General features: G+C 32.4%; 2 protein-coding genes across 2 annotated transcripts; one reads left to right on the plus strand and one right to left on the minus strand.

Moving 5' to 3' along the window:
• Positions 1-1,093: 1,093 nt before the first annotated feature.
• Positions 1,094-4,224, plus strand: LOC145057401 (tRNA modification GTPase). The gene is made up of 10 exons (XM_079005228.1): positions 1,094-1,375; positions 1,704-1,999; positions 2,084-2,222; positions 2,322-2,443; positions 2,519-2,722; positions 2,920-2,979; positions 3,074-3,212; positions 3,310-3,425; positions 3,553-3,771; positions 3,939-4,224. Exons 1-10 carry the CDS (start codon positions 1,195-1,197, stop codon positions 4,131-4,133), a joined length of 1,671 nt encoding a protein of 556 aa, XP_078861354.1. The 5' UTR covers positions 1,094-1,194; the 3' UTR covers positions 4,134-4,224.
• Positions 4,225-6,575: 2,351 nt separating this feature from the next.
• Positions 6,576-7,426, minus strand: LOC145060420 (non-specific lipid transfer protein GPI-anchored 23-like). The gene is made up of 3 exons (XM_079008090.1): positions 6,959-7,426; positions 6,719-6,852; positions 6,576-6,608 (listed from the first exon to the last, which is right to left on the minus strand). Exons 1-3 carry the CDS (start codon positions 7,332-7,334, stop codon positions 6,576-6,578), a joined length of 543 nt encoding a protein of 180 aa, XP_078864216.1. The 5' UTR covers positions 7,335-7,426.
• Between the last annotated feature and the right edge of the window lie 12,809 nt (positions 7,427-20,235).

A 20,235-nucleotide genomic window follows, 5' to 3' on the forward strand; every position in this document is an offset into this window, starting at 1 on the left:
CTCATAACCTTACATCATCAAACATTTGAGGGGCGTGATGTGTACAACACCACTATGCTTCATTATAGAGAGGGAACAAATAAGAGAAAGAGAAAAGAGTTTGAATTCCCGTCAATTTGATATGCTTCAATTCAGAGCCCATGCTATTGCTGACATGGTATGCTTAAGAGGTGTTCGAGCTCAACCTCAACCAATGAACATCTTCAAAAGAATGTATGTTAAACAAGGGCGGCTCAACCAATTTAGGGGCTATAAACAAATAAAAAATATGGGGGCCTATGACATTTCTTATACTTAACGTTATAAACCGTCATCCTTTATCCGAATTTGAGACCGACAATAATAAACTAAAAAGTTTATAAATAGTGAAGATTTTTTTTATTATGTATTTGTTTTCTGTGAATCACCAAGACAACTACAAATGAACAAACCAAATACTGGAAGTAATAGATTAATGCAAATACCTGCTGCTTGACAACATTGACTCGCTGACTGTTTCCTTGAGTTCGTTCCAACCCAAATTCAAAAATTCCAAAGGCAAAATCCACACAAAAGTATTCAAGACTTGGCAATTGAAAATCAGTATTCTGTGATCAATGAATAACTGAAAATAATTAACCCTAATCGACTAACCCTAATAGATAATGGAAAACTAGAAAAGAAGTGAAGCACAAGAAACGAAACACATACTGTTTGACGTTGATGATTTGAACAATTGAGAATCGAGATAGAAGAATAGAAGATAAATGTAGAGTTTTAGTTTTCAAAATCGCACTAATGTCCTGTATGTATTTCGTCTTCAACAATCAAGATCATTCACTGTGATGCGACATATCGGACAATTAGTAACAAACTAATTGAGATTTGTGATATATTAATATTGAGTTAAGTTTGAAGAATATAAGGCCCTTTAGAATCGGGGCATAAAGCCTAGCTTACCAAAATACAAGACACCCATAATCCAAAATAGCATTATTAGCATGAAAAACGCAATAAACTAATAAATTATTTAAATAAAAATATCAATCACCCTAAATTAGAAAAAGACTAAACTTATCAAAACTTACATAGATCTCAATCCATAAAAATAAGCCGGAAGCAAAACTTACATAGATCTTCAAACTATGTTCCAAAACCAGGGTTGCCCATAAAACACCCCTCTATCCAAACAATGCTCCAAAACCAGGGTTAGCCATGGCTCTTCTTCCTGTTTTCCGCCATTTCCTCACACACTTATACCATCACTCTTCAAAACCCACCTCCTCCACCACAGCCATAGCCATAATCCGTACCTTTAAAACCCTATCACCTCTTTTCCTCTCTTCCTCTCCCCTTAAACCCATATCCGCCTCAAATCCCCATTTCTCTTCCTCAGGTATGTCTATGCTGCACAATCTTTTTATATATTTCTCAACCCCTTAATTGTTTTTGTAGGATGCACCAAATAAAAAAAATTGTATTTTTTCAATCCCCTTTATTGTAATTCCAACTTCTCTTTCGAAAATTCCATGTGCGTGCGCAAATAGATTGATTTGTGTAATACCCTCCATGACGAATCTTATGTTTTACTAAACGCTCGATGTTTTATGTAATTACATGCCTATTTTCCTATACGTGGTTCCAATTTTGATTACTCAAGTCGCCAAAATGCGATTAGTTAGTATCTTTCCTGATAAACAATGTTTTCTATCTGTCAATTGCAGAGAATACCTTGATATTAAACAAAGATGAACGGGTCGGGTTGACTTCACCAGGCATAAACCCACCAGACCCGGAAGCGAATTCAAGTGGTACGATTGCTGCCATTGTTACTTCTTTAGGTGGGCAAGCGAGTGCAGTAGGTATTGTAAGGTTATCTGGTCCATCAGCAGTAAACATAGCCAGCTCTGTTTTTCGTCCATCAAAGAAAAGAAAAAAGAAAAACTTTTCTTGGAATCCCATAAGTCATGTTGTAGAATATGGCATGGTCGTTGACTCTAATGGCGATGTTGTTGACGAGGTAAATGTTTTAAATTCTCTTCCTTTTTCTCAAAAACAATACTGTTGATCTTTAGATATATCATCGAATTCTGTTCTTTTGTAGGTTTTAGCGATTCCAATGTTGGCTCCAAGATCATACACACGAGAAGATGTTGTGGAGTTACAATGTCATGGGAGTGATGTTTGTTTACATCGTGTTCTAAGAGCTTGTCTAGAAGCTGGAGCAAGGCTTGCAGAACCAGGTTATGTTGGAATTCAATTCCATTCAATTCCAATTCCATTCCAATTCCTTCTAATACATTCTCCCTCATATTTACATTCGATTCCATTCCTCAAATCAGGTGAATTCACCCTTCGTGCATTCCTAAATGGTCGTTTAGATCTCTCTCAAGCAGAAGATGTTGGAAAACTCATATCAGCCAAATCCATGGCTGCAGCTGATGCTGCATTAGCAGGAATTCAGGCATCTTTATATACCTTTTAAACCTCAATTTTTCTATGATAGATCTCCAAATAACATTAAAATTCTTATGAATAGGGTGGTTTTTCTTCACTTGTGAAATCACTAAGAACACAATGCATTGAGTTGCTTACAGAAATAGAAGCCCGATTGGATTTTGATGATGAAATGCCATCACTAGATATGGATTTAATCCTGAACAAGATTCATGAAATGTCACATGATGTAGAAAGTGCAATGGAAACAGCTAATTATGACAAATTTTTGCAATCGGGATTACAGGTATGCTGTAGCATTCGTTATTCAAACTATACAACTTCTCAAATTTATCCAAAACCATGAATTTTTAAGAGTATCGTGGTTTTAGTAACAGATTTTTTTTAGCACAACACTTTTTTTTTTGGGTGTCGTTTGAATATTTGAAACAAAATGTCGAAACATTTCACTCAAAACATATTTAATTTTTGAGTTATGTACAGATTGCCATTATTGGTCGTCCAAATGTCGGGAAATCTAGTCTGCTCAATTCATGGAGCAAGGTATCTCCATATTCGGCTCTTTTTCTTTATCTTTTATGAATTTGAAAATAATTTTTATTTATTTTATTAAGGGTATTTATAAATTAGCTTGCAGAGTGAAAGAGCAATAGTTACAGACATTGCTGGAACAACAAGAGATGTTGTGGAAGCGAATGTAACAGTTCATGGAATCCCAGTTACACTACTCGATACAGCTGGAATCAGAGAAACTGATGATATTGTTGAGAAGATAGGTGAGAGATTATCCTTTATTAATTGTTGTATCTTTTCAATTTTTTTCGTTGATATTGAATTAATTTATGATTTAAAAAAAATAAAAATAAAAATCAGGCGTTGAGAGATCAGAAGCGGTTGCTATGGGCGCTGATGTTGTAATCATGGCGATTAGTGCTGTTGATGGATGGACCACAGAAGATGCCAAATTGCTCGATAAGATAAAAAATAAAGTTCGTGTCAATTATTCTATTTCCATAAATTTATATTATTTGAATACATATAAAGTTTATGTACATTATTGATTTATTATGATTATAAATTAATGAAATATTGCACTAAATTTGTGGTGAAAAATAGGGTGGTTCTGGATCTCCGATGATATTAGCAATCAACAAAATCGATTGTGGCCAATTTTCATGCTCTGAATTGGTCAACGCAATTGGTCAAACTTTTGATAAGTATATTTATACATGTGCGATTACGGGTGAAGGGATTAAAGATTTGGAGACTGCAATTCTTGGGCTTGTGGGCCTACAAAACATTCCTTCAGGTGGAAGGAAGTGGGCTGTGAACCAGGTCTGTGGATAAAGTGACCAAAATTTTAAAAATATATTTTAAAAAAAATGCTTTCCGTTAAATAATTTGTATTTTTTGTGATAAATGTTTTGAAGTTTGTCATTTTGTGAATAAAAAGGAAACAACATATAAATTAACTAGGTGATTTTTTGTTGATGAATTATTAGAGACAATGTGAGCAACTTGTACGAACAAAGGAGGCTTTAATGAGATTGAAGACATCAATGGAGGATGAGCTTCCGTTTGACTTTTGGACTATAGATTTGAGGGATGCTGCAATTGCACTTGGGGAGATAACTGGAGAAGATATATCAGAAGAAGTTTTGAGTAACATTTTTGGTAAATTTTGTATTGGTAAGTAGTAATTAATTGTAGTGTTTTTTTTGTATTTCTGATATAAGCTATTGTGACACCATATGCATTGTTATGAATAAATGTTGGTCTTGTTGTGCATATTCGTTTTTATTTAGGAGTGTTTGGGATTTTACTTATTTAAAACAATTTTTTTATTGTTTTGTTTTGTAAAAGTGATTAGCAGCTGAAACGGAGTTTAAAAAATAAGTTTGGATTAGCTTATGCCTTAGGGCATCCACAATGCATTGAACTTCATAGAGTTTAATGGATTGCCATGTCATGATTCTACAATCCATACAACTCTATTATATTTTTCTCTACAATGCATTAAACTCTACAAAGTTTAATAGAATGTTATAAAATATAATTTATAGTAAATATTTAAGAATTAAAACTTTTCTTTTTTCCCATTGAAGAGTTCAATGACCATTGAACTTCAAATCCATTGAATGCCAAGGTGGCATCTCACGATGGTAAAGTTCTATCCATTAAATGACACATGGACTTGCCACCTCATTCAATTCTCTCATTGAATTCACCATTGTGAATGCTCTTATGTGGTACCAAAACACAATAAATGGATTAATTGTTTTGAAATGTTTGGAAAAAATTTCATTTGAACTTTATGTAATCTGTAGATATTTACCAAATGATAGATGCATAAAAAAATTACTGATTAAATGATCAGAAATATAATATTGATGTGATAATCTATTGAAGTTATTGACCTTAGAGTAAATTAATTAAGGGTATTTTTAAATAAAACAATGGATAATGACTTAAAAAAGTAATATATTTTTCGAATTGTATATATTTGGTTATTGAGTTTTTTTTCATCCACATTTACCCCTTTAACTTGTTAAATTGTATACATTTAGTCCTTATGACCGCCTACTTCAAGTTAGCCGGTAAAAATAATTTAATATTGTAATATATTTTTTGATTTTGTACATATTTAGTCCTTAAAATTTTTTTGTTGCAAAATAAACATTTTTGGTTTTGTATTTATTCAGTACTTATGAATGATTTCTTTAGGTTTTTCTCACGACATCTTACGTGAGGCATAATTAATGAGGTGGTTGGGGTTTTTGATTCTTATGTCCATCGCGATCTCGACTACTTTGTTGCTTAACTTATGTGTTCTGAACGTTATAACTTCTTCATAACATTTCAAATTTTAACTATCTTTATATCCATATGTATGTATTTTAGTCTACTACAACTTTCATTTAGATTATTCTCGTTAAAAATTAATACTATATTTTTACTTACGATTTTTATATTTATACAAGTTTTTATGAATGCATGTATGAATGTTTTTTTTTATAAAATCATAAGTAAAAATATATTACAATTTAACGGGAGTAATCTTAACGAAAGTTGTAGTAGACTCAAAAAACGAACACGTGAATATAAAAATCGTTAAACTCTGATATCGTATGAAGAAGTTACGACATTCAGAATACAAGACCTAAGCCAAACCACAAGACCTACGCAACCAAGCTGTCGAGATCGCGATAGACATAAACATCAACATCTCCAAACACCTCATCAATGATTGTTCCACGTAAGATGTCGTGAGAAAAACCTAAAAAAATCATTCATAAGTACTGAATGAGTACAAAAACAAAAAAAGACTTATTTTGAAATAAAAAAAATACTAGTATTAAGGACTAAATATGTACCAAAATATTAAGGACTAAATGTGTACAAAATGATAAATATATTACCCTATTAAGTCGTTTTTCCCGGTTAATCTGAAGTAACCGGTCATAAGAACTTAATGTGTACAGTGTAACAAGTTGAAGGGGTAAATATGAGCGAAAAAAACTCAGTAACAAAATGTGTAAAAATCAAAAAATATATTACTTTTTAAAGTCATTATCCCATAATATAACTATAACCCAAAGAAATGTGTTATCTATAATGAAAAAATCATATAGATCATGATTAAATTTAAAGTTATTGATCTAAAGTAGTATTTATTAAGGGTATTTTGGATGTGTACTTTGAATTATTGTTTAATAATCTAAATTAGATTATCAACTGTAATAAAATATATTCTAAAAGATCATTTTAGCATTTTCTTTTCATACTGCGATGTTACTATAAAGGCGGATGAGAAGTTTTGAACACTGAGCAAAACATCCAAATAAGTAGACTTGATAAACTTGTCGTGTCGTGTTGGGTTCGTGTCGTGTCAAGACATTAAACGGGTTGAAAGGGCTTGACCCTAACCCGACCCGTTTAATTATCATGTCGTGCCGTGTCAATCCGTTTATTTTTGTGTCGGTTTCTTGTCGGGTTTCGGGTTAAGGTTTAGACCTTGTAAACATATTGTGTCATGTCGGGTTGAAATATTTTAAAGGTTGGAAAGTAGGAGTTGTGGAGGTAAAATGAAATGACAAAATTTATAGTAAGTTTTGAAGGAAAAATCAAAAGAGTTAAAGTTAGAGAGCAAAAAGGATAGGTGGTGAGGATGACTAAAATTAAGTAACTTAAAAAATTTGAATATTACTTCTAATTCTTGAGTTTGACCCACTACAAGTCTATAACATATAATATATTATAATATATTGATAAAAATTACTACCAAACTAATAACAATCTTGAAGAAGTTTGATTGTGAAGAAGAATCCGCATCACTTGTTGTCATCGCTTGAGCTGAAGTCATCGCCGGAGATGGTTTTATAATTTGAACCGGCGGTTTTGCCACCGAAGGAATTGCTATATAGATATAACAGATTAAATAATATTTAAATTTATTAAATCCATAACTAATTAACATGAATAATGATATATTGTTATACGACAAAAGGAAGAAAAAACTTACGTAAACATTTGTCAAGAGAAACATGTGGGAAACCACAAACAGAAGAAACATGAAACACTCTCGTCATGTTCAATTGGAATCCTAATTCAACACTGCCATTCAAAGCATCACAAACGCAGTTCAAATCAAGCTTCCATACCTCTAAAAACCCTGAACAACAAGATTCAACAGGCTTAGCCATTTTTGATATTTTTGTAAGATACGGTAAGCAGTCAATCATCTTGAACAAAAGAACATCACAAGATGGTGATAATTGCGGTGTTGACAATTGTGGTGCCGGGGCTGCTGATGGCGGAGATGGGTGGTTTTGGGTGGCGTTCGACTGAACCAAAGCAAATGCTAGAAGAATGAGTGAAGGTAGTGAGCATTTCGCCATTGTTGATGGGTTTATTTTCTTGTTTTAGGGTTTTGTAGGAGATAAAAGAAGTGTAAATAAGTAAAGAACGGAATGAAGAGAGCCCTAGTGTTCTAAGCTTTTCATAGATAAGTGATAGAAATATTTAAATTTTTTGAACTAATCTTTATCTTATGACTTATATATATGGGAAAATGACATATAACCCTTCTTAAGTTTTTTCAAATAATAAATGGTATTATCATAATTAACACACTTTTTGCCATTAAACTTAACCATATAACATGTAAAACCCGTATGACTAATAGGTCTGGATTCGGTGAGGACACTAATTTTGGTGAGGAATGCGATGACTCAACCAATCGAGCTTATTAAGGGCATTTTTTTCACAAAACAAAATCAACAATGGATGAGTTTGGGCTCATGTTTAACCATGTAATTTAAAATGGATTGATTGGGCTGAAAACATATGCATTGGATTGGGCTACAAGTTACTTCAATTATTAATCTGATCGTAAATCATGAAGCAAAAAATTTGATCATAAATTGAACTAATAATCTGAAGATTCTGATTCGATAAGGTAAAAATGAAATAGATATTTACATATTTTCATCCATTGATTGCATTTGAAACATCAATTCATAAGGTAAAAATGAAATAGATATTACATATTTTCACCCATTGATTGCATTTGATCGTAAATATATACTTTGTTTTTTTTTTTTCCCACAAAAATCGATTTTTGAAAACAGGTTAATTCAATTAACACACAATTTTGTGTTTTTCTTAAAAACATGTTACTTTAGATTGATGTTCAGTATGAATCAATGTAGTTTTTCATGAAAAACATGATTTAAAGTTTCATTCTTTCATCTACTCATGTTTTTGATTTTGGGTTAATTACTAATCTAGCCAAATTAAGAAAGTGATTATCAACTTTTAGACAAAAATTAGTAAATGTCCAAATATAGTCCACGAAACCGTAGGTTTCTAAAATCGTCTACTGTTTCGCCATATCGTCTACTGTTTCGTGTTTTGTATAATTTTTTTTTTCATTTGTAAGCTACAAAACCGTAGGTTTTGGGAAACCAACGGTTTCCTCTCGGTTTAGCTACGACATCCGAAACCGTAGCCTACGGTTTTGGGGGAAAAATACGTTTTTTTTTTATTTTATTTTTAACTTTTAATTTTTAAATCTACTGTTTTTGGGGTTTCGTCTACTGTTTTGTGAAAAAACCTACGGTTTTAATTTTTTAATTTTTTTTATAAGATGTACAAGTTGACACTGCACAAACTGTGCATTAGGCACTTGTACACCGTAGGTTTCGTATGAAACCTACGGTTTTATATATATATATATATATATATATATATATATATATATATATATATATTTTCAATTTTATTCAAAAAAAATTTAATCTCATATACAAAACCTACTTCTAATCACAAACATGGTAAAATTTTGATGAAAATTAGACAAACCAGGTTGTTCTTCGAGTGCTCCATTAAGAGAAAAAAGTAGCCAAACCAAAGAAAATAATAGGAAAAATGACTAATCTGAATTTTTTTTCATTATATACTATGGGCTAATGGGCCACGAAAAAGTAAACGGGACCGTGAAACAGTAGACCATTAGAACGAAAGAGTACTTTTCAGCCTAAAACAGTAGTCAACGACATTGACCGTAGTCAGCCATAAGTTGACTACTATTTTGTGGGCTATTTTTGGCCAAGTGATATTTTTTGGCTATTTTTTGATAAGTAATTAAGAAAAAAATGCTAGATTTGTAATTACCCCTTTGATTTTTAGGTTAAAAAACAAAATTTTCGATTGTAACATAACGTTCATCATATTAATAGTATGAATCTAATAAATTAGTTGTTTTTTATAGGGGTTTATATGTTTTCAAGAAGATTCAGTGAAAAGTTTTAAAATTATAAAATTGTTACCAACTTATATTTGATGATGCCGTACAAATGATCGATGAAATGCCTAAGAGAGATAATAATTTTTATAGTTTTGTTCATACTTCCGAGTTCAATTTGGTGCTTAGTGGATGTCCTTTGGGTGTGTTTTCTTTCAGTGGCATGCATATATATAGGCTTCATGGTGTTGTTTGTGATCTTACTGATGACTTGAAGGTTTAACAAGCTCTATAGTCATGCTCTTATGTTCTAAAATTTATGTTTGGTGGCTTCTAGATGTCTGTATAACTTTGTTTGTGGTGGTCTCCTTTTAGCTCCGTGGTTGGTTCTTTCAAAATCTTATATCATAGGTAATGATCTAGGGAATATGCTTTCTCTTGGGTTCGTCTTATTGTCATTTTCCATCATTAGTGACTTTGGTATATCAATATCCATTAAAACTTGGTTCCTACTGATGCTTTTCTAGTGTTTACTATGAGGGTTTAAAAATGAATTTATATTACTTTTGGCAGGTTAATTGTGATGGAATGTCCAATATTCATAGCAGTTTTGGCTCCTACAGGTGTTCTTCTAATCATCATTGTGGATTAAAGTCAGATACTATTACTAGTGGGGACATTAATGTTTACAAGGTTTTCAATATGTCTAATCTTCATCAAATAACTTTATAAGTGCAAGGTTTCTCAAGGTTTTCAAGCAACCTTGTTGTCAAGATTAGGTTAGGTATGTTTGTGGTTCAAAGTTTCTTAGTTTAGCACATGTTGAATCGTTTTATTGTTGAAACTGCTATATTGTATAGTTTTGGAACATAATATTTTTGAATCATATTATTATGAGTCACATGAGTGATTTGTTATATTATTTGGGATTAGATAAAATCATTTTTTTTATCATGTCATATGTAACACTGTATCATAAAATGTTTGGACCATAAAATGTTTGGATCATAAACTTTTGGATGAAAATTTCTTTTGGAGCATAAACTATTAGAATTGGATCATTGTAGATGTCACAACTGGGAATTCTAATGCTTTGTAAACATTGAGCAAGGATAACATTGTAACTAAAACTTGAAAGCATGTATGATGCTCGTTCAATGACAACAAAATTCCATCAAACACTCTATACAAACACTCAAATAGTCAACAATAGGTTGGAAACCCTAGAAATCCCGGCTTAAGTCCAATACGGACTAGGAATTCTTTATTGGGACTAATGGGCCAATAAACTTCCAATTTGACTATTTTGGGCTTAGAACTCTTAAATGGGCTCTCATTGGACCCACTTTCATGAGACTTAACCTTTTGGGCATTATAAGCTTAAAATGGACTAGTTTATCTTTAATGGGCCTTATTGGGCCATAGCAAATCCAAATAGCTTTAATGAACTCAAATCCATTCCTTTATGCTAAATTTGGGCCGTAAACTACTCTAAAGGCCCAATGGGCCGAAAATCATCAAATTGGGCCTCATATTATGGACTCAAGCACAAAAGGCCCAAGCCATTCTCTTCCTTCTCTCTATCTCGACCCTATTAGTTAAAAAAATAAAAATAAATAAAAAGTAGATAAATAAAAAAAAGGAAGAAATGAAGAATTGTGAGGGAAAGACACCTCATATTTGTCCATTGGAAACCCATGCATAAATCCCATACTTCCATGCATGTCAACTCATTTTATCTCTCTCCCCTCTCTTCTTCTTATCTCTCGGCCGAAGGTAGTAACATACACACACATCAAACTCCATTCCAATACTATCAAATCCTCTCAAGAACATCTCCATTCTTCCTTCAAAATTTCGAGAATTGCTTACATGCCAAGAAGATCTTTCACTCATAACACAAATCTTTGGTAAGTTTTTACTTAAATCCAAAGTTTAACTTTTATATCTCATCAAAAATCATCTTTTAATTCATTCAAATTCATGATCATACTCCTTAGAAGCAATCTAAGCCCAAAGACTTCTAAAGAAGCTTGTTAGGCCGAAAGATCTCATCATTTTCATCCTTTCTTCTTCAAAACCGTGAACATCAAAGCAAGGTGAGTTCACACCCCTCTATTTTCTTTTTTCACATGTTTTATGGGGGAGAATACAAGTAAAATGTGTAGATCTATGTGTATTTGTATGTTATGTGTGATTTCTTGTGTTTATGTGGTAAATATGTGCCAAAAATGGAAGATATTTCGAGATCTATAGTTCATGGAGGAAAAATATGTGATCTAGGATGTATTACACTTAACAAGTTAAAAAAATTTATCATCTAAGGTTATAATAAGCATGTTACAACATAAAACTCATTTTTGGACTATTTTTGTCAAATAAACAAAATTTGGGAAAAAGTTGTCATTTATGATTTTTACAAGGATGAAAAGGGTCAAAATAGTTAAAATAGAAGTTTATATGAACATTATTCTTTTCAAAGGACTAAAAATGTAAATTGTAGCCTATTGGGCTAAAATTTTGGGCTTTTAGGCCCATAGGCCCAAATTTGCGAAAAATATGGGTTTTAAGGGGTTGAAATGGTAAATTTCTCAAAACAGTGGGTAGAAAAGTAAATAAATCTATTTTAGGGGTTAAAACGACCCTTTTTGCCAAAAAGGATTAAAAATGTAAAGTTTTTGGATTTTGGGTCAAATTTGTAAAAGTTGCAAAAAGTTTGGATTATAAATGAAAATCTTTTTACTAAAGGGGGTGAGACTGCCAAAAAGTAAACATTGGGCTGAAAATATTATTTAAATAAGTCCTGGGCCAAAATGTCAAGAAAAATAGTTTAAGGACCTAAAATGTCATTTTTTTTATAAAAATGGACTAAAATTGTCATTTTTATTAAAGAAGGGCTGAATAGGCCAAACCAATATTTTTGAGTCAATTATTTTATTATTAAGATATTAGGTCAAAAATACCAAATTATAACTTATGAATTTAGAATGAAAAATATACATATATTTTCATAAATTTAAATATTGTTATACAGCAATCAACAACTTCGTGCCGTTGCGATTTAACAATTGTTCAATCAGACTTTCCGACAATTATAATATACCTAAAACAAGTAAACATTCAAATTGTTGGGCTTGAAAGATTCTAATCATGCTTATTGGGCCTTCGTGACCCATTAGCATGACTTTTGGGCCTAACATAAATAATACATGTTATTGGGCCTCCTGTAGCCCAATTACATGTTTAAGGGACCCTCAATGGCTTATACATACTATTGGGCCTCAGTGGCCCATTAGTATTGCTAGTAAGGTCCAAGTAAATCATATGCGAAATAGGCCAACGCGTCCTTCGTATACTCGACAGCTTTAAGCATCATACGTGATTAGTAGGACCTCGTGGTCCTCTTCTCCTCGTTTGTTAGGCTTACCTTCCGTTCAAGTAAACAAAAATCAGGTCGTTAATCAAGGCTAATCAAATTCATTTGGATTAAGTGTGTAATAACGGGCGACACCAATAAGTGTTGGTCGTAGTCTGTAGTTATAATCAAAGTCTCCTGGAGGGAGAGCGAGAGTTTGTGTATAGATCTATACGGGGGTGACTCTCCCACACCTAAGCAGTTCGCTACAGTTAGACTCGGCCAGTCTAGGGTGACAAAATCTTAAGATCAATTCCGACGTTCACTAGAATGTCAAGACAGACGAACTAGTCATTATCATGCATGACTATAACGACTCACATAAAAATCCAATACCATCTAAGTAATCAAGGGAAATCATATTTAGTCGTTGTGATGATATAATAATACAAAACGATCATACTAATTATCGGAAAACATCGAGTTTTTCGGGGGAAATCAACATTAGTCACTTGTACTCTCTATAACTATAATGCAAAACCTCTCATTTATACACGTTTTGAAATAATTCATGCATAAACCTAGGGATCTTCACACTTTTTGTATAAACAATTGTCGTTTCAGAAAATATTGGATTTTCTGGGTTTTTATAAACTACACAAAACATTTTCATATCAAACTTGCTTATGAACTTACCAACATTCCATATGTTGACGTTTTCATAATAACTTGTATTCTCAGGTAACAGATAAACTGAAGGACAATATCAAGTGTATTAGGATGTTATGTTTTGAAAAACTCTCAAACAATTCGCTGTGGAAACGTAATATTTAGACAATGTAGTTGATGTGAACAATGTCAGTTGTAATATATTGATGCATGGTGATGTTTATGTTATGTTTCATGTATATACATTGTGATGATATTTCAATTTAAGTCACGCGAGCCCTCAGACGTTTTCGCCGTCTGGTTCGGGGTGTGACAGTAGAGTATAAGATCATCACATATTTGTAGATTTGAAATTAAAGTGTAACAGCCCGGAATTTCAAATGTTGGTATAATTATGATTTGGGGGTGTTTTAAGAGGGGACTCGGCGAGTTGGAGCCTAGACTCGCCGAGTAGGATCGCAGACCGGGTCGCGGGTTCGCGACTGGACTCGACGAGTCCAGATATGGACTCGGCGAGTCTGCGCTGTTTGGCGAAAACCCTAACCGTTCAGGTTTGGGACGTATAAGAGGCACTTATTGGCCGTCATTGTTCATTTTGGCCTTCTGAGAAGAACCCTAAATCGATTGGGTGCATCTGGAGCAAAGTTTAAGGGCCATTGTTGATCTTGGAAGGGTTGTGGTGCAAGGAAGAGAAGGGCTTGGCTAAAGGAACAGCAAGGGAGTCGCGTTCTGAGGATTTGGAGACACAGAGGGCACATTATTCAGGTAAGAATTCGAATTATGCTCTGCTATGTTGATGTGTCATGGAATTAGGGTTTATGGAACCCCTTTGTAATTAGATTAAGTGTTACCCTAGTCCCCCAAACGACTATAACCCTGTATTAGGACCTTAGAGGTCCAGAAGGTCCCATGCTTGTGTATTTCGGGGCAATACTTATCTCAGGAAGCAGTTTGATCGACTGCATGGCATGGACTCGACGAGTCTGATGAACAGACTCGGCGAGTAGTTTGAAGAATAACTGGGACTCGCCGAGTTGTTCTTCAGACTCGGCGAGTTGAGTCGGGGTGGCCCCGCGATTCTTCCAGGAGGAACTCGTCGAGCAAAAAGGGGATACTCGACGTGTAGAAAAAGGAATCTTAAGGAATCGGCGAGTCAAGGGTGAGTGGACTCAGAGTCGTTGAACTCGGCGAGTCTTGGGGTGACTCGGCGAGTTAGGTCGCGGGTTAAGTGAAGTTCTGAGTATGGGGACTCGGCGAGTCATAGGGTTGACTCGACGAGTAGGGTCAGTCAGGGGTTGACTTTGACCAAGGATTGACCAGTGGTTCCAGGGGTATCTTGGTAATTGTTGTTTATCGTTTGAGTTCAGTGCATTGGTGACTATCCAGAGGTGGAGATCGTATCAGTGATCGGAGCAGCTTGAGCTATCTGTTCAGTCGGCAGTTTCGAGGTGAGTTATCCTCACTATATCGCTAGGGTTTATGGCACCAAGACCGACCCTTTTTACCGGATGGAAATCTGGAAAGTTGTCATTATATGTTATGGGCCGGAAGTCATTACTATGTGGACCGGAAGGTCATGGCCTGGAAAGGCGTATGTATGCATTTAGTATGTTGACTGATTAATAGAGTAATGCTATGATAGTGACCGGCTAGACCGGTATCTTGTTAGAGTAATGCTATGATATGTGATCTGTGATCGATTGTTGTCTATGAACTGTTATATGATTGTTTGTTATGTTATATATGCATTTTATGCTTATGGGCCGGAAGGCGATATGTTATGGGCCGGAAGGCGATTATGTTGTGTGATGGACCGGAAGGTCGGCGTGGGTAGGACCGGAAGGTTTACCCAGCAGGGACGGAAGTCCCCTGAGACACATGGACCGGAAGGTCAGGGCCTGGAAAGGCGTATATGTGGTTGGTATTCTGGGGGTATCTCACTAAGCTTTCGGGCTTACAGTTGTGGTTTTATGTTTCAGGTTCTCAAGAGTCTGTGGCAAGGCAAAGGCGTGATCGTACCGTTCCTCGCATTGGTGTTTTATAATATGAACCTGGGAAATTACTCTGTTTAATAATGTATTGAAAACCTTTTTGTAACAACGTTAATAAAATGGGTGATTTTGAAAAGTTTTAATTGTTTTGAAATTTTGGATGTTACATAAAGCATTATAATGTTTTGGATCACAACATCTTTGTATCGTAGCAGGTTGGATCATAATAATTGTTTATTTCTATCACATCATTTGTAACATTAGATCAAAAATGTTTGGATATTATTCTTATTGATTATCTTAATGTCATAGTTTTAAACATTTTAAAGGACAATCTTCCATAAAAATATGTTTTGGATCAACCAAGTATGATTCATCCATCCTTTTAAGTTATGGATCATATCACATTTAGACCATATCCTAAAAATAATGTTTTGGATCATGAGATGATTCACAAAATCATGATCTAGCTAGATAAGTAATTCAATTTTTTTGATCCATAGTTTCTTAGTTTATCATATGCTTGAATCATTTTGTTATTGGAACTGCAGCATAGTAGTTTTGGATCAAAATATTTTTTGAATTGATTTTTTATATTGTTTTGGGATTAGAAAAAATCATTTACTTGTTATCACCTCATTTGTAGCGTTGGGTCATAAAACTTTTGGATCACAAAACATTTGGATGATAAATTTTTTTAGAGTGTAAATTATTTAAATAGGATTATTTTAGAGATTTAGATCATCACATATTTGTAGATTTAAAACTAGAGCATTGTAATGTTTTGGATCACAATAACTTTGTATCATATCAAGTTGGATCACAACAAGTATTTATTTTTATCACATTATTTATAACATTGGATCATAAATATTTGGATATTATTCTTATGGATCATCTCATGTCATAGTTTTAAACATTTGAAAGAACAATGTTCCAAAAAACCTTGTTTTAGATCAAGCAAATATGATTCATGTCATCTTTTTAAGTTATGATCATATCACATTTAGATCATATCCTAAAAATAATATTTTGGATCATGACATGATTCACAAAATTATGATCTAGATAAGTAATCCATAAAGTATTTTTGATCCAAGAAAAATAATAGGAACCAATGAACTTTTAGATCATGACTATTATGTTAAAATGGACAATTATGTTATTAATAACCAAATTTTCAACCTAATCAACATGATCCACAATTAAGATGATCAATAAGAACAAAATCCAAAATATGTGATCCATGACATAAAAATATGACATAAAGTATATTTTGTACAACTAATATGTTTCAAATCAGAAAAATACATTACTAAATATTAAAAATGTACATTCGCCAAGTTCACAACAGCCAAATAAACGTAACCAAGTATAATTGTTTCTTAACCACTTAACATAAAAACAATAAAAGATGTGCACATAGCAACGAAAAGTAAGGAAGATATTGAAATAAAAAGTCTTTATTGACCAAGTTCATAAAGGAATAACAATCGCAAAAGTTTGTTTTCTTGAACCCTAACTTGAACTTCATGCAAATATGTTTCACCATAAATCTGTTTCATCTTGTAGCTAATCAAATTATCATAATCCTCCTGAGTTTTCACAAAGGTAGATTTGCAGAAACAAAAACCAGGTAACACCATCAATTCTATGTCTTGACAATTAGACTCGGGTTCTATATCAACATCATCACTATCTGCTCTATTCCATGGGTCTTATCTAAAATAACACACAATCAACATCATTATTTTTAAACAAAAGATCTATTTTCCTCTTGAGGTACTATAAAAACATAAAAAATAAGAAGTCTTGTATCATTTTAAGTTATGGATCATAATTCATAATCAAGGTGGATTATTTTAAGTTATCGATCATAATAATTGAATATATATAACTATTTTAATATTTCTATCCTTTACTAGAGTGACCTAAAATTATTAGCAAAGAACTTTTAGATAACGAAAAGCACAAACATTCATCCTGGTATAGTTGAATGATTCTTTAAGGTTTTTTCAATAACAACAATACTTTTATAAAATGAAAAGTCGAACCCTTCTTGCCACTGCAAAAAAAAAAAAAAAAAAAAAAAAACCTAACCACTAGGACCTACGAAATTATGCTTCACCATAAGATGTAGCTTTTGACCATCAGACCAACAACTATGACCATGAGCAACAACTTTCATTATCATATTCAAAGATTTTGAAAGTTAAACATCAACATGATGAACTCAGGTAACAATATGATGAGATTTGCTTTTGAGCATTTGAACATTATGACCAATATACTTTTTCATGAACACAACAAGATATTTAAATTAAAATTATGAACTTCTCAATACTCCTTAAAGCACCATAGAATATGAGATCAGTAGGAAGCTACCGAACATCCCGCCAACACATCAATCCAACACCCATGATAAACAACACATAACCACTATAAATTAGTTCACTTAAAATGTATATATGAAATATTCTCTAATCCTCTAAGCATGTACCAAGTTAGAAAGTATGAAAAACAACAAGCACTAGAGACCCGATGATTGCATTATAACACTAATTGCCCATAATTCTCCTTACTAAACCATATGTCTGAATGGATATTTAGCTCTGAAAAAGCCAAAAACACAAAGAAGAAAGAAAATGCACTCACACACACACAATAAGACATCACTTGTTAAACCTATAATCATAGATTTGAATCATACATAAAGTTATGATATAAACTCTATTTTTATTTTTATAGTAATACTGTTGGTATTTTACATTTTGAATGTATCTATCATTTTATCTAAAAAGTTAATTTAAGGAAAAACAATGTCATTGGTATAGGTAACTCCATAAGTACTTATTACATATATAAACAAATGAAAACAACCACAAAATATTTATGAATTCAAAAATTTCCAAGATGTTTTTTTTTAGGCATTAGGTCGAACACCTTGTGAGCATTATAGTATTAAGCTTCACTTTGATGCCTTTATCTAAAATCTTCATCCATAAATCTTTTTAAAACTAAATAAATGAAAAGAATTGATCTTAGTATTAAATCTCATAGACATTGAAGCTTAAATCAACAAGAAGATGAAACAAGGGTTTCAAAAATCATAAATCGTAACTATATTTAGGATTTATCAAAACAATTTGCATATCATTACAAATTATACTCATTATCACTTGTAAAATAATGTTACAACAACAAATCAAAGAAAAATCAAACAATAAACATCAACAAATAACTCAGATCGAACCAAAACGAAGCTAAAAATAGTAGAAATTAGAAACAAAAGTTTACCTGCTTCCATAACTTGAAATTGAACCAAAACGAAGCTTAAACATGAGGAATCGAAAACCATTACGAGACCAGACAAAGTTTTACATGAAGGATTCGTAGCTTACCATGAAAATTCTCCATGAACTTAGATAAAAGGGGGAAACATCATCTTCAATGTTCATCCAGTGAATTAGAAAATAAATTTGACTAGTATGCCCTGGAAACTTTTACCCTTAAGAGGAAAACCACAGAAAGTTGGGGTTATTTACAAAAATGCCACCGTATCAACAATTAAAAATTTTCAAAAATCAGAAAAAAACACCACCACTCATTTTAGTAGAAGAAATGATCATATTTGTCGTTGCAGTCCTCACCGAAAATGGAGTCCTCATCCCATCATATTTCATGACTTATATATATATATATATATATATATATATATATATATATATATATATATATATATATATATATATATATATAGAGAGAGAGAGAGAGAGAGAGAGAGAGAGAGTCAAGATTTTTTTTGAATCAAGTAATTGGTCTTTTTCAGAGGAATACCATTTGTTTAAATATTTATTTTGATATGTCTGGCATTGGTTGATTCTATTTCGCCATTCTTGGGGGATTAATCTAGACGATGTAATCTGAGATAAATTGTATTGGTAATGACCTCTTAACCATTTTTTCCATGGATTCATTCCATAATTTGGAAATTTATTATGATTTAATTTGGAATGAAATATGCCTTGTCTTCCAAAAAAATCCTTTATTTCAGTCTTAAGAAAAAAGACGTTCCATTATATATATATATATATATATATATATATATATATATATATATATATATATATATATATATATAGACACAAGTAGGTTCATGCAAAAACATAAATATTTTGTGCAAATACGAAAACATATTTTATCTTATAAAAATATAACACATTTAATTTAGAAATTAAATTTATTAGCAAGATAATAAGTTTAAATTAGAGGATGTTATGGTAATATAGATTTAAAGGTGGTTTTAATAACTGCTTTTTTTTCACGTCCTTAAGCACTTTTAAATTCAAGTTTTCATAATAAAAAAAGTCAAAAAACATTCTTTGCTGATATAAAACAATTTCTCATGCACCATCGATTATCATCATATAGTTCAAAATTTGGATGAATTATTGTCCAAAATATAAGGTTGAGGTAATACAATCTCATAGGTTTTCCTTGTTTTCGCGTTTTCGCAAATTATTTGCATTTCGCATGAGCCCTCCCATATATATATATATATATATATATATATATATATATATATATATATATATATATATATATATATAAGGCTACCAGGTATGGTCATAACCAACCCACTAGAAAAATGTTGCTACTTATGCGTCACGTCATCTTTACTACATGCTCACTACCAAACCACTGTCTCTTGGAAATGGTTATCACTACACCTTATTTACCTTATTATTATTATTTTTACATTAGATTAAATAAAAACATAATTTAAAACATACATAAATATTTTACATTAATTAAAAACTCATTACACTTGTAACATCCCGATGTTCATGTACTTGTAAATTTACCCCTTTAAGTTATTATATGACATTTTGGTCCCTAAGTCCAAGAGAATGTGCCTTGAAGCCCTAGTGGCATTCTCATAATTTTGGGCAGGAGGAGTACACTAAGCGTACATGTGTGCACGCTAAGCGTACTAGGGTGCACCCTAGTATACTGGACATACACCTATGTATGCGGGT

Source organism: Lactuca serriola, chromosome 6 (genome assembly GCF_051521515.1).
Source record: "Lactuca serriola cultivar US96UC23 chromosome 6, Lser_US96UC23_V15, whole genome shotgun sequence".
Taxonomy (NCBI): Eukaryota; Viridiplantae; Streptophyta; class Magnoliopsida; order Asterales; family Asteraceae; genus Lactuca; species Lactuca serriola.

Excerpts from the sequence above, each read along its gene's own strand:
- LOC145060420 (XM_079008090.1), bottom strand. The coding sequence starts at position 7,334 with ATGGCGAAATGCTCACTACCTTCACTCATTCTTCTAGCATTTGCTTTG. Across the intron at positions 6,853-6,958 it reads TTCTCTTGACAAATGTTTAC|CAATTCCTTCGGTGGCAAAA; the intron begins GTAAGTTTTTTC and ends ATATCTATATAG. Across the intron at positions 6,609-6,718 it reads TCAAGATTGTTATTAGTTTG|TCATCCTCACCACCTATCCT; the intron begins GTAGTAATTTTT and ends ACTTAATTTTAG.
- LOC145057401 (XM_079005228.1), top strand. The coding sequence starts at position 1,195 with ATGGCTCTTCTTCCTGTTTTCCGCCATTTCCTCACACACTTATACCAT. Across the intron at positions 1,376-1,703 it reads TCCCCATTTCTCTTCCTCAG|AGAATACCTTGATATTAAAC; the intron begins GTATGTCTATGC and ends TGTCAATTGCAG. Across the intron at positions 2,000-2,083 it reads ATGGCGATGTTGTTGACGAG|GTTTTAGCGATTCCAATGTT; the intron begins GTAAATGTTTTA and ends GTTCTTTTGTAG.